Raw genomic sequence first — 14581 nt, forward strand, 5'->3', positions numbered from 1 at the left:
GATGTATTCAATGGCGTGGATCTTTCCATGGATTGACATCATCTGTGAACTGGCCACGGCTGATGATGGTGATGATGATGATGATGACGATGATAACTGCTAGTGTTGATTCGCAGCAAAGACGGTGTGTGGCGCCGTACCGTGCCGGCGGAGCTCACTTTGTTATCGTACTTGCGCTTGAGGAAGCACGGGGCACACGGAGGCACTGGGCCGTGGCTCCCATCCACGCTCAGCTTTTCTATTCGCACCTGGGCACACGCAACGGCACAATGCTCGCAATGTTGCAAAGAGAACAGCACAGCCACTCCCAGACTGGACAGGTGTGCTCCCTCTGTGAGGCTGTAATGTGGAGGTTGGAGCGGTGTGCTCCCTGTAGTGAGATTTTAGAATAAGCCCAGCGAGCCACATTAATGTATAAACTCTATGAAGTAGGGTTGGCCAAACATCCAATATAGGACCACAAAACTTAGGCAATTGTTGGTGCTGGATCTTGCTACATTCCGTGCCATTACGAATCCCGTGGCGTTTGAGCGCCACGTTCCACGAGTGCCGTGTGGCCATCGCGATGGTGTCTACTGAGAGGCACCTCGAATGTAAGATGAGCCTCGTCGTCAGGAAGAGTCTGCAGCTCACTCCAGGGGATCACCCATCGCTGTCTGCTCAGCTGCTTCTCCACTGCATACTTCCTGAGGGTCGGGTGGCAGCGTGGTAATGGTAGTGATGAAAGATGTAATTGTGGTGGTGTTTGTGGTAATTGTGATGTTCATGGTGGTGGTGGTGAACGTGGTGGTGTTCTTGGTGGTGGTGTCAGTGGCAGTCACGGCAGTAATTGTGCCAGTGGTGGTGGCGATGGTGGCGGTGGTGGTGGTGTTCATGGTAGTGATGGTGGCGGTGGCGGTGGTGGTGGCGGTGGTGTTCGTGGTGGAGTCAGCATTGGCAGTGGTGATGGTGGTCAGGTGGCGGTGGTGGTGTTTGTGGTGATGGTGGAGGTGGTGGAAGTAGTCTGGTAAAAACAACCCCCTACCTCCTCGTTGGCTGCCGGACGGCAACGCTGTGGTGAGCAGTGCACTGGGAGGAGGGCCAATTTAGATTGGCCATTCCCCTCATGGCATTTGTAACCACCACAGCAGCCAAATGGGGGCTCTGGATGCGTGCGAGGGGCTGGTAACCCCACCAACTTCAATTGGTTACCATTTTACCACAATTTAAAACTTCAATTAAGCTTGTGCCGGAGGCCCCGGGGGGACAGGCGTCTATGATGTCTCCTGGCCAAACCCCATTTGGTGGAGACAGGAGACTGAAACCTTACTCTCAGGGCTCCTCCAGAAACAACAAAAAGCCACTTCGGATGGCCACGTGGAATGTTCGAACGCTCACTGCGGAGGAAAGGCTGCCACTCCTCTGTCAAGAGCTGGATCGGTGTCACCTGGATCTCTGTGGTATTCAGGAGGTCCGGTGGACCGGCTCTGGCTCCTGCCACCATGAGGAGGAGGCTCTTGAAGGATGCTACCGGGCAGTTGGAGGCAGTCGCCCTCCAATGACAACGGAGGGAGGAGGAGTAACGCTCACAACAACGAGCGAAGTGCCGGGTGGCTAAAGCACAGCAAGTTGGCAAAGTAGGGGGCACAGGTGGTGTATCAGGCAGCCGTCTCAGTCAGTCGACCCGTGGCACCTGGGTCTGCCCCGTGACCTCCTGCCAGCGGGTGTTCGACACTTCACGTGGCCTCAAGGTGCACATGGCCTGGCACAAGCATCGTGGTGACGTCACCGCCACTTAGTGGAGAATGGTGGTGGTTGTTGTTGTTGGTGGTGGTGGATAGTGGTGTTTATGGTGGTTGTGGTGGTTTTGGAATGGCATGAGAAGTCGTCACCTCCACATGATGATGAATCCGAGAAAGAGCAGGAAAAGGAGGCTGCACACGGCCACCAGCGCGATCTTCACCACCTCCATCATCTTCGGCGCTGAGTGGCAAACGCACAGCCCACGGGACCCATCCAGGAGAGGATGGAACGAGATGACAATAAAGAATGCGGACAACATGAGGCAAATAAAGGGAAGTGGAGCAGGCAACTGAGGGGAAGGGCCACGACAGCGCTGAGTGAGCAGTGCAATTGTATTGTTGTAATCACTTCCCATAAATATATTTCATCTAGAAACTCCCTTGGGATGGGGTATCTCGTTTACACAGTCATTCAATCCAGTGCCTCATGATGTAGCTTCCATCACCCAACAACAACACTGGGACTAGCGCATCTCGTGAAAGATAGGACATTCTGGAGTAGTGAGTTAGGGTCGCCACCTCTTCCATGCAGAGTGAGCCCGGACACGCATCTCAGTCGGCCTAGGCCTGTCAGCACCATTGTGCAGTCTCCTACGACGGAGTTGAACACAGTCACCAGCACCAGATCTTGGTACAAATCAATCCCTGCCATCTAAATACAGCAGAAGCCAATTACTGGACTGTACCGGGTCACACCCGGATGGGTGGCGACCTCAGTTGACAAGAGCAGGCTTTCACACCCTATGACCCAAGGAGCTAATTCATCAGTGGGGGGTGGCAAGGGGTGGAGGGGGGAGGGCACGTACAATTGGGGGTGTCGTCCGGCAGCTGGTTGCCCAGCCAGGGTAGTGTCACGTTCTCTGCCAGGAGGAAGGTGCCCAGGCCCGTGGAGTAGTCCCACACCTCCTCAAACTATCCCCGCACACACGGAGAGGAGCGCCGCACACGCAGTGAGGATGCAGCGTTCACTCGGCCACACACGCACGTAAATGTGCACGCCACGCGTACACATCGGCAGACAGTGGACTATATCGCTGGTGATGACCAAAGGTGGAATTGCTAACAAGTTAAACTATGTGGTGATGCTGTGTTGGCAGTGGTGCACAAGTACAAAAACAATTAAACTCAACACATTCATTAATAACACCGTGGCCGTAAGGGAAGTACTGCGTATAAAGTAGGTGACGTCTTCTTGGTTCTTTCGGTAAAGTCACGTAGAAGGGAAGTAATAAAATAATAAAAATAAAACATAATAAAACAATTCTCACGACGTTTCGGCCACAACGCAAGCAGCCGTCCTCAGGTGAAAACCAGGTCCGTCGAGGCGACAGAGTCTGAATGAAACAGCACACGAGCTTGGAGTATATATATAAGCTGGGCGCATTGACAAAGGAATTTGCATATCAAAAAGAATTTAGCATATTTATGGGAAATGCAGGAATGTGATTAGTACTGCATATGCATGTGCATTATGCAGGATTAACAGCATCAAAGGGAGCTGCAGTTACTGCTGCTGCAGTTTCTGCTGCTGCTGCAGTTGCTGCTGTTGCTGCAGTTGCTGCTGCTGCTGCACTTGCTGCTGCTGCTGCACTTGCTGCTGCTGCTGCACTTGCTGCTGCTGCTGCAGTTGCTGCCTTATCCATTTTAATATAACACTATGTATTATTCTACCCACCCTAATGTGTATCATACTGCTATATGTTTACTGTACAATTACGACACCATACATTACTCTGCACACTGCACCATGCCAGTGAGTGGAACGCGGTCTGAAAGTCACCGTAAACGTGAACACAATCAGTTAAGATCCGAAATGGTTTATTACGTCCTTCCAATGATTGCTAAGCCAGAATCCATCTTCTCGGTTGAAATTGTCTCTGTGTTTGTATATGTGGATCGCCTCATGAACGAATCTCTCATGATAGCCAGATGGCTTGCAGAGAACCTCTGTCTTGGAGAAGTCAATGTCATGTGAGCCCACTGAATTGTAACAGTGATCTGCCACGGCTGAGGTGTTTGTCCTACCGTGTTTCAGGTCTGCCTTATGTTCACGGATGCGGTCCGAGACATGTCGTTTGGTTTCCCCAATGTAACTGCTACCACATAGGCAACTTAGTTTGTAGACGCCAGGGTACTGTATGTCTGGAACCACATCTTTTACAGACGGGACCAGATCACGGATTTTATGCACTGTGTTGAATCGGACCTGGATCTTGTGTTTAATCAGGATTTTGGAGATCTTTTTTGTGACCCCAGCAATGTAGGGTAAGGTGATGGTCTTGAAAGGCTCCTCAACAGGATCCTTCTTGATGGTTGGAGTGATGGCTTTGCGGATTGTGTAGTCGGAGTAACCATTAGCCTTAAGAGCTTGGCGTACGTGTTTGAGTTCACTGGAAATGTGTTCATGGTCGGAGATGCATTGGGCTCTATGATATAGAGTCTTGATGAGGGAATTCTTCTGGGATGGATGGTGGTGGGAATCCGGTTTTAGATAAGCATCCGTGTGGGTGGCTTTCCTGTAGACAGAGTGGCTCATTGAACCATCAGGTCTCCTTTTGATTAGGACATCCAAAAAGGGTAGCTTTGGATGTCCTAATCAAAAGGAGACCTGATGGTTCAATGAGCCACTCTGTCTACAGGAAAGCCACCCACACGGATGCTTATCTAAAACCGGATTCCCACCACCATCCATCCCAGAAGAATTCCCTCATCAAGACTCTATATCATAGAGCCCAATGCATCTCCGACCATGAACACATTTACAGTGAACTCAAACACGTACGCCAAGCTCTTAAGGCTAATGGTTACTCCGACTACACAATCCGCAAAGCCATCACTCCAACCATCAAGAAGGATCCTGTTGAGGAGCCTTTCAAGACCATCACCTTACCCTACATTGCTGGGGTCACAAAAAAGATCTCCAAAATCCTGATTAAACACAAGATCCAGGTCCGATTCAACACAGTACATAAAATCCGTGATCTGGTCCCGTCTGTAAAAGATGTGGTTCCAGACATACAGTACCCTGGCGTCTACAAACTAAGTTGCCTCTGTGGTAGCAGTTACATTGGGGAAACCAAACGACATGTCTCGGACCGCATCTGTGAACATAAGGCAGACCTGAAACACGGTAGGACAAACACCTCAGCCGTGGCAGATCACTGTTACAATTCAGTGGGCTCACATGACATTGACTTCTGCAAGACAGAGGTTCTCTGCAAGCCATCTGGCTATCATGAGAGATTCGTTCATGAGGCGATCCACATATACAAACACAGAGACAATTTCAACCGAGAAGATGGATTCTGGCTTAGCAATCATTGGAAGGACGTAATAAACCATTTCGGATCTTAACTGATTGTGTTCACGTTTACGGTGACTTTCAGACCGCGTTCCACTCACTGGCATGGTGCAGTGTGCAGAGTAATGTATGGTGTCGTAATTGTACAGTAAACATATAGCAGTATGATACACATTAGGGTGGGTAGAATAATACATAGTGTTATATTAAAATGGATAAGGCAGCAACTGCAGCAGCAGCAGCAAGTGCAGCAGCAGCAGCAAGTGCAGCAGCAGCAGCAAGTGCAGCAGCAGCAGCAACTGCAGCAGCAGCAGCAACTGCAGCAGCAGCAGAAACTGCAGCAGCAGTAACTGCAGCTCTCTTTGATGCTGTTAATCCTGCATAATGCACATGCATATGCAGTACTAATCACATTCCTGCATTTCCCATAAATATGCTAAATTTCCTTTTGATATGCAAATTCCTTTGTCAATGCGCCCAGCTTATATATATACTCCAAGCTCGTGTGCTGTTTCATTCAGACTCTGTCGCCTCGACGGACCTGGTTTTCACCTGAGGACGGCTGCTTGCGTTGTGGCCGAAACGTCGTGAGAATTGTTTTATTATGTTTTATTTTTATTATTTTATTACTTCCCTTCTACGTGACTTTACCGAAAGAACCAAGAAGATGAATCCCTGCAGTCACGAAAGCTTTAAATCGAAAAGTAGGTGACGTTTTAGGCAATGGCCCTTCTGCATCGCACATAATGCGCTATGAGCACTTACTTAAAAGGAAGAGCACTCCACACCTTGTACACTGTATTAGATCACCCCCAGCCAACATGCGCAGATCCCTGCCCTCCCACATTTCACCCACTACCCCACCTCCTCTTACCAACCCACCACGTGTTTATTTTTGACAAAAGCTTAGCCAACCCAGAACAATCCCAGCAATGAGCTCTTTAACTCGAGCACGACTTATAGCGCCGGACCGCATGTTTATGGTTGGAATGAACTGCACATCAAAAATGTTGATAAAGTAAATAAAATAAATATGCAATTGGTGACGTTTCAGGAAATGGCCCTGATTAAGCGCATATGCCATGAAGAAGGGCCGTTGTTTTCTTTGAAGGCAGTGTTGCTGATGAAGAATGAGCAATGAGGCTGGCAACTCGGCGCCAGCCTCTGGTGCTGGCATATGGAGGGGAACCTTGTTGCCGCGGAGGTTGAGGATCTTAATATTCGTGTCCCGGTCGCCGTTCTCATCGAGATAGATTTCCTCCTCCAGGCCTGTCCCATCACACACGGCGACGTGTTACCACGTGCCCCTGTCGCGTCACATGGGGCGACGCGTCACAACGTGCCCTTGTCCTGTCACACGGAGCGACGCGTCACAACGTGCCCCTGTTCCATCACACGGGGCGATGTATCACCACGTGCCCTTGTCCTGTCACACGGAGCGACGCGTCATCACGTGCCCCTGTCCCGTCACACACCAGGAGATGAAATCGAACCGGCGACCTATGGGGTCTGAGTCTGGCGCACTGCTCACAGCCGCACCACCGCTGCGATAGCAGCAGCTGCCTTCACATCCCAGTGAATAACCAAATGCGCGAGACGTCTCTATACAAGCGATGAAACAGGTTTAACCATTTTCTTCACGCGGTTACCGGTAACACAACTACCCTTGTCTATACGCGGTGGCACTGCAGCATGCCGTGGGGTCGTGTGTTAGCAACGACCTTGGAAGTGCAGATTTCGAAAACTGTGAGCGTCCGCGCTGCTGCACGAGTAGCTGCCCTGCTGAAGGCCCCTGCGCAGCACCGAGCCATACAGCAGCACGCTGTCGTAGTAGCCCACCACGAAGTGGTTGCTCTGCAGCACAGAGACGGAGCACAAAGAGTACAGCGAGCACAGAGACCAGGTTCACACCACACACAGAGGCTCAGATTACAGAAATAAAGAGTTGTGACCAGCAGTGTGGTGGTTGCGTTGTTGTTGTGACCTGCAATGCGTAAAGCCCTGTGATAGCCCTGCGTTGTAAGTGTGGCATTAATATCAAGCATAGTCAATCAAACTTTGTCCACGTGTCACAGCACGAAAAGGGCAGTAAAGTGGTGGCACAAAAGGTCAATAGACAGTCCACACGAGGAGCAGGAAAGGGAAGCTATGCTGGAAGTCCTCAAGACGGACAAACAGTGCACAGCTCAAGATTAGCAGCAAGGACTAAAAAGGAGCACCGGGCAGGAGATGGAGGAGAATGAATGGCAGGGCCAAGATGTCGGGGATGAGAGGGTGGTGATGATCAGAGGGGGCGAAGAGAGAAGGAGCGGGCAGCAGTGAGCTGCACGAAGGAGCCGTGTCTGTTTTCACAAGGGGTGGTGAGGAGAGGGAAGGGATTCAGAATGGGGGGGATGGTCACACAGAAGTCACGTGATTTACGGGAGCTTGAGCTGATTTAGATATGTATGTTTGTTGAACTTCTTCCACACCGTACGTAGCCAACCCCACGTAGCCAGCTGTGCTAATCGGAGATGGAGCATTATAATTGGTTACGGGGCGAGAGCCGAGGAGTGCGCAGAGTACGGTGCGACTGCCGCGCGCTGCCGCTCGCATCTCACGGTGAGGTTGAATTTCTCGCCGAAGGCTGTGGCCTGCCTCTCGGGCAGCGTCACGATGAGCGCTCGCTCCAGCGCCGAGCTGTGGTTCTCGTACGTCTTATAGTAGTCCAGGCTGGATGGGGGGCAGAGAGGGGCAGAGGGACGATGCGGGGGAGAGGGGATGGGGAAGGGAGGCACCTTGGTTCAAGAGTCGACCAAATGCATTCTAGAGCTCCCTCTAGTGGAGGCCCTTCTGCCAGCAGTGGATTGAGCGAGCACTTGCAGGCTTGCACCTTTACCTTTTAACTGAGATTCGGGAGCAAATGAACCACGCCAGTTTGTACATCAGCACGAGCCGATCAGCGCATTCCCTACGGTTCACAGGAATCGGTCACCAGCTCCCGGCACAGTAAATGGTTTGCAGCGGCTAGTGGGTTGACGTTTTAGCAGCCCGAATTAAAACCCAGCCCCCCGAGCCAGGAGCCGACGGATCCGGCAGTGCAGAGCTTTCCCCGTATGGGGGGGCGCCTCGTGGTGACCCCCCCCCCACCCCCCAGGGAACGCTCACCCAAACAGGTCGATCACCACGAACACCAGTTGCTCGCGCGTGTCCGCAGACAAGTGCCCGAGTCCCTTGATGACCTCCTCCGCCCGGGTCAGGCTGGCGCACATGATGATCACTGTTGGGCGGAGATCGCGGGGTCACGAAACGCGGAGAGTTCGGCGTGGTGGCACGTGCCGTGCTACGGAGTGGGCGCACGCCCGGCACCCCCGCCCCGCGGTACCGTTGCTGTGCCGCGTCCCGCTGAGCGTCGTGTTGAAGCGCGCGAACGTGTCGAGCGCCAGGACGTGATCCTTGCCGAGCAGCCCGCGCAGCGACATGAAATTCTGACCCAGGGGCCCCTGCACGTTCTCGAGCAGGGCCTGCAGGTACCTTCACCCGCAGACACGTACACAGAGTCGCGGCGGCACGGGCAATCACATCTGTAACGCAGGTTCCCTCTGAAACAAAGAGGACCCAGCTTCAGTGAAAGTTTATCATATTTACTGTTTACATCACGTAACTCACAATGCTGATCCCGCCAGGCGGCCGAGCGGTGGAACAAGTGGATCATAGTCGCAAGGTGGCAAATTAAAATCCCGTTCGAGGATCAACTCAGCCAATCATCACCTCTCCTTCCGGGGTCGACACAATGAGTAAACGAGCACCACTTTGCGGGGAAGATCAATGGCGGTTGTCCTCTGGATAGACTCGCCCCAACCATAGAGCAGTGGGATTCCTACCACCGACTCTGAAGGGCCGTACACAGGACATGAGCACCGATGCCTGGACGCTCAACCGGGCAGCAAGCTGCCTTGGCGGCGTGAGGCGAGCGCGGTGCCCACCAGAAGCAGACGTTGGCGTCGTTGTTGCCCTCGGTGAAGACAATGGCCGTGCGCCAGGCGAACTGCTTGCGCGCGTCCGCGTGCGCCCACAGGCGCGTGAGCATCGTCGAAATCTTGGTGGCAGGCACGAGCGTGCGGCTCAGGATGGCGCTGTAGGTAGTGGATAGCCCGAAGCTGCCTGCCGCGATCACGGGCCGATTGAACACGCTCTGGGACCTGGCGCAGACAGCCGCACGTGTCCGGGTCACGGTCACACTTTAAATACATAAAATACGTGAGCTTGACTTAAAGCTTTCGTGACTGCACGAATTCATATTCTTTGGGTCTTTCGGTAAAGTCACGTAGATAGGTTCAAAGAAAATAACAATAAACTACGACGTTTCAATCGCTTGTGTTGTGATCGAAACGTCGTAGTTTTTTGTTATTTTCTTTGAACCTATCTACGTGACTTTACCGAAAGACCCAAAGAATATATGTAAGCTTATTTACCCAGGAGAACCTCACTAAGTCTGTTGGGTGGCCAACATCACGTCGGGCTGCCTTTGTCTCCCCAGTGCTGATGTTTTACACTCTATACCAGGTTTTCGTTTAAAGCGGAGTCGCCCTTAGAGAGGCCCAGGAATTATTCAAATATTAGGCCTCGCAGTTGCCTCTGCGGCGCCAGCCTGCAGGCCGCGTGCGTGGCCGCCGCCGAGACGGAGACCGCTCGCCACGCGCGGCACGGCCAGCGTCTCGACGGCTCCTACAAAGGAAACACAAATCCATTTCACGGCCGTCACGACGACAGATGTTCCCAAGCGAGAGCGCAGCCTCGGCTTCATTTCTGCTGCGGTGGGCCCTGCACCTACTTTAGTTAAACGCAGCTCGCTCACCTTGGCGGTGAATATCACAGTTATGGTGGCCCCCCAACCATAAAGGAGCTGGGCCTCGTTCACACAGAGCCCGTGGGCTCGACACACCGTCCAGCACAGTGACAGCTGCAACCCAGCCACAATCAGCACTACCACTCCCTTTCTCTCCACTAACGCACGCACCTGAGAAGGGAGTAGGAGGAGTACTGGCAGGACGGGCCCACGATCACGCATCCCAGCTGATCGTTGGCCTGCGGTGAGGAGCACACAGACAGCGCTGCTGAGTGAGTGTCAAGGGGTTCTGCACCGTTTACGAATGTCACCCCGCCGCACACACGAGTTATTGTGCGACCTCAGCCCAGCAGAGCCAAATCTGATCGCCTCTACCTGGACTATTTTCCCAAATCCGGTCGTTGGTCGAGGAACGGCTCTAAGATACACAGTGTATACATCATGATAAACAGCATAACAGACTGCCAGGCTGTCAAATTATGGGGCGATGGTTAGTGTGTGATCCTAATTGAGTAATAAGCAGGTGATTTTTCAAAATTGGGATGTTTGGCCAATACCACTTGTACGTATGTATGTTCTTATCTTAATGAGATTAATATAGCACCTTCACCCAGGTGTTTTACAGCAATTATAAATTTATACATAGCATGACAATTTGAAATAAAGAATTGTTATTGTACGTGGAGTAGTTTTGATGGGGGGCGACAGAAAAGCTGGGGGCTGAAAGGTAATCAGCCAACATTGCATTGGGAAGACAAAGGGGGGCAGCGAGGGGCTGGAGCCAGAAGGGGGCCGCCGCGTTCAAGTCCCCCACTCCGCCGATGACGTCCGCAACGTCCGTGCAGTAGTACAGCCGCAGAGCCCCGGCCTGACCTTGATAGCACTCAACCAGAAAGCCTCCAGTTCATTCGCTGGCAAATGCGCAAGGCCCTGCGATTCACGCGTGAGGTCAGATCCTCGTAAACATCCAGAGGGCACGGTGCGTGCAGGTGATCGCTGGAGCAGCAACACAGACGCAGGGTCCCGTGATCCCGTGAACTGCCTTGGGCAAAATCACAATGTTTAAATGTGTATCGATCCAGCTCAAGCCTCCCATATATAATGCGGCTTCTCTGTGGGAGGCCACTCCCACTGATTCCCTACACTCTCACCGCCGCCCCCCGGTGAGAACGGACGCTGCTCCTCCTTGCGACTCACTTCTGTTCGCTCCTTCCTCCTCTCATCACCCTCTCATCCCGACATCTCGTCCCAGTCACTCTTTCTCGTCCTCGACTTCCTGCCTGGCACTCCTCCTTCTCTTTTTCTGATGCTCATCTTGAGACATGCCCTCTCTGTCCATCTTGGGGACTTTTATCCCGGTCTCCCTTCTCTTTCCCGTTCCTGGCTCTTTTTCCATCCATTACATCCTCGTCTCTATTCGGGTACAACGTGTTAATATTGGTCATGCAGGGCCCTCTTTAAAGAGCTGGAGATGTAGGGGCATCCATCAGAGATGTCTCGCACCATCGCTGCTTCCTGCCTTGCAGTGATTGAGGCGGCCTCGTCAGACGCGCGTGCATGGGGACCGTGACTCTCTGCCACGTGATGCCGCGGCGCTGTGTGCGTGTCGGGCCTCGAGGCGTCCTCCTCACCTTGAGCGCCTTGACCAGCTCCCTGGCCTCGCAGTCCGTGTCCTCGCAGCTCGAGGCTTTGCTCTCCAGCCACTCGGAGCTGTAGCAGTCAAACGTTGCGTTGAGCCTGACGCCCGTGCCTGGCGTGAGACGACAGCGCGCGTGAGAACTCTTTCTGCTGCGTGTGTCGATGCACATTGAGCTTCTTTCGCACCGTATGCAGCCAACCGTGCTAATTGGAGGTGCCACAGCTGGGACACTTCGGTCATAAACCGCCTCGTGTGCAGGTTAGCGTCGCTGCACACTTTCAAAACCAACGCACTTTGTATCTCACCACGAGTGGGAAGCAGCGTCGTGAGATGACGATCGGTGTTCAGTGCGATCAGTGAGAAACTGAGCGCAGGGGTGGTGCCCACCTCCATTTCAATCCCTGCGCTCTCAGTGGCAATTCCTCGTTTCTGTTGACTGCCCCATAAATGTTGCTAATTTTATAACAATGCCTTTTATGCAGGAAATACTCACAGAGAATCAACACAATATTTTATCGAGAAGGGTTTATATCGGGAGATGCCAGGAATGCGTGTTTGGTGTATGGGAGGAAACATGCAAACGAATAGGGGCACCACTCGAAAGTCCACACATGCAGATGTAATAATCCATTACGTTTCTGCCACCTGGTCTCTTTATGAAATCATATCTGCTTAATTGTTTTTCTGTGACGTGGATCAGATACGTGGCTTCGTTTCCTTGTAGCCAGTGTTGTCTGCGCCGCTTTGTTGACCAGTTGGCTTTCATTCCCTGTGAATGCCCCAAACTCCTGGGATTCCATCGCTTCAAACATGTCTTTGCTTACTCTCCCGTCTGCATCACAGTTTGATGCGAGATGAAATATTTTGGACGAACACGTCACTTGCTGGACGCATGGTCTGGTGTGTTTATGCACGAAGTGCAGTGACCACCCGGAGTTGATGTTCCTATCGCTTCATTAAACCGTGAATGGGTTTCAAGTGCCGATTCTCGTTACTGGAAATTAAATGTTGTTTATTCTGGAATGCAGTTATTTTTGCTCTGATTTATATTTGGTTTGTTGTTATGCTTTATTTAATATGTGTTGTGCTTCTATTATTTTAAGACTCATCCCATTCTCTTGAGTTATCGCCTGAGTTAACAAATAAACTTGAATGCTGACGCGTTTGCCGTCACCGAGTTGTTTCCCTCTCGTGGTGAGACATCGGATTTGAAAGCGTGCAGTGGGCCAGGTCTTGGGGCAGGTAGCGACGCGAACCCGCACGCGAGTTGGTTTATGGCCGAAGTGCCCCTGCTGTTGCCAGTAGCGCGCCTATTACGAGCTGTTGACACGAGCCGTCGTGCGGGGCTACTGCGCGGGGGGTAATGTCGCGCAGTTTATTTGTATCCTGGCGCACGACGTGAACAGCTGCGTGAAACCCCAAGGTGAACATCGATTCGTGCAGTTTCTATTTGAATACGAATGGTGCCACGCAGGCTAAATAAAAACACGACAAACACGACGAGACGATAAATTGCGACGATTAGTCAAAGCACCCGAGGTAGGGGAATGACTCGTTTGACCCATTACGGTTCCTGACCCACACGTGGTTGATCGGTACCAATGCTCACAACGTGTCCCTCGCAGCGTGTTATCTCTCGATCATGAATATGTGAGAGCACGGCGACCGTGGGAGCCGTGCAAAAGTAGAGTAGCTCGAGTAAGACAGGGGCGCAGTGGTGTTTGCGATAGAGACGTCGTGATGTCGAGGACGCACGGAATATGAGCACAAGCAGGAAGCGAGTCGAGAAAGCGGCGAGGGTATTCTCTCTCAGCCTGACTGCGGTGGGCACGGCCCGTGGTGGGCACTGCAGCAATTGCCACCCCATACGGTGCCGACTCAGTGAGCAAGCGCGAGGTCACGCGGGCGCGTGGAGGCGAAGCGAACCCCCGAACCCTCCCAGCCCCAGAGACAACATGGGGACGTGACCCCCCACATCGCGCTGCTCTCCCGCTGCTGGGTGGGGCAGACGTCGCCGCCTCGCGCCGCGTCGCGCGCGTGCCAGGCGGGGCGGGCAGCAGCTGCGGCAGGGAGCGTTGCCGCAGGGGGGGGGGGGGGTCAGAGTGAGTGGCAGGACACTCGGACCCGTGTGACGCGGCGCTACGGTCGCATCTCCACGAAGCCGAATCGCGCGCGAGTTAGACTCCAGTCCGGGGACTGGAGTCTAACTCGGGGTCCCTTCTCCGGCGCACGCCCCTCTACACACACTGGGGTGTGTGGGGTGTGTGCAGGTGTGCGTGCTGCCCCCAGGTGTGCCTCGCCGTGATCTCACCTGCTAACAGTCTCGTGTTCACGTCATCCATGGCGAGCTCGATGGCGGGACGAACGGTGTTCATCGACCACGCGGTGTTGTTATCCACGATGAGAATGACGTTCATCGTATAGACGGCGGGCGTCCTTCCGTCTACCCCGGCGTGCATCCACCCCAGCGTCACCCACCCCAGCGTCGCCCACCCCAGCGTGGCCAGTGCCGCGGCGCCCATGGCTGCGCGCTCCGTTCCCGCGGCGCGTCCCTCGCGTGTGTGGCCCGAGGGGGGCGGCACGGAATGGGCCGCCGGATGGGGCCGTGTTGTCACGGTCCCAGTTAATGAGTAACCCAGCAAAGAACGACTGCAGATGGCGCGGAGGTGCTCGCCTTGGGAGATGAGATAACCGCGCCGAGGGCAAAGTGCTGCCGCAGGAGGGTTCCGCACGACACCCCCCCTCCCTCTAGGGGGGGGGGGGGGGGCGCGCCGGCCTGTAAAGTGGCGGTCACGTGGGGGGAGACTCCGCCACTCCGCCACCCACGAGGCCACGTGGGTTTATTTTATTCCATTGAATGTTTGTGCTTTAAATTTGTTTTGTAACATGGTTGTTTTGCGACGATTTATATTTGCTGCATTGTTGTACTCTGTATATTGCTGCGACTTCACGCCGGACACGCGGATGGAGTTCCCATCTGTTGCGTGCGCTCCTCTCCCAGCCCCACGACCTCGTGGAACGGGGCGAGCAGT

At 53.3% G+C, this 14581-nt stretch overlaps 1 protein-coding gene across 2 annotated transcripts in view; it reads right to left on the reverse strand.

The window, feature by feature from the left end:
* The window catches only part of LOC133340989 (guanylyl cyclase C-like), a 34298-nt gene extending 20124 nt beyond the window's left edge, over window positions 1-14174 (reverse strand). For both annotated transcript variants that reach the window (XM_061549555.1, XM_061549554.1), the window contains exons 1-13: window positions 13861-14174; window positions 11542-11660; window positions 10082-10149; window positions 9048-9263; window positions 8447-8595; window positions 8230-8341; window positions 7683-7794; window positions 6804-6936; window positions 6272-6351; window positions 2588-2693; window positions 1872-1962; window positions 587-686; window positions 159-248 (exon numbers count right to left, since the gene is read on the reverse strand). In XM_061549555.1, the coding sequence (XP_061405539.1) occupies window positions 159-248; window positions 587-686; window positions 1872-1962; window positions 2588-2693; window positions 6272-6351; window positions 6804-6936; window positions 7683-7794; window positions 8230-8341; window positions 8447-8595; window positions 9048-9263; window positions 10082-10149; window positions 11542-11660; window positions 13861-14071 (1587 nt within the window). In that variant the 5' untranslated portion in view covers window positions 14072-14174. The remainder of the gene's footprint in view (window positions 1-158; window positions 249-586; window positions 687-1871; window positions 1963-2587; window positions 2694-6271; window positions 6352-6803; window positions 6937-7682; window positions 7795-8229; window positions 8342-8446; window positions 8596-9047; window positions 9264-10081; window positions 10150-11541; window positions 11661-13860) is intronic.
* Between the last annotated feature and the right edge of the window lie 407 nt (window positions 14175-14581).

The sequence above is a fragment of the Lethenteron reissneri genome, chromosome 10 (genome assembly GCF_015708825.2).
Source record: "Lethenteron reissneri isolate LAM-NWPU_2019-01 chromosome 10, ASM1570882v1, whole genome shotgun sequence".
In the NCBI taxonomy this organism is placed as follows: Eukaryota; Metazoa; Chordata; class Hyperoartia; order Petromyzontiformes; family Petromyzontidae; genus Lethenteron; species Lethenteron reissneri.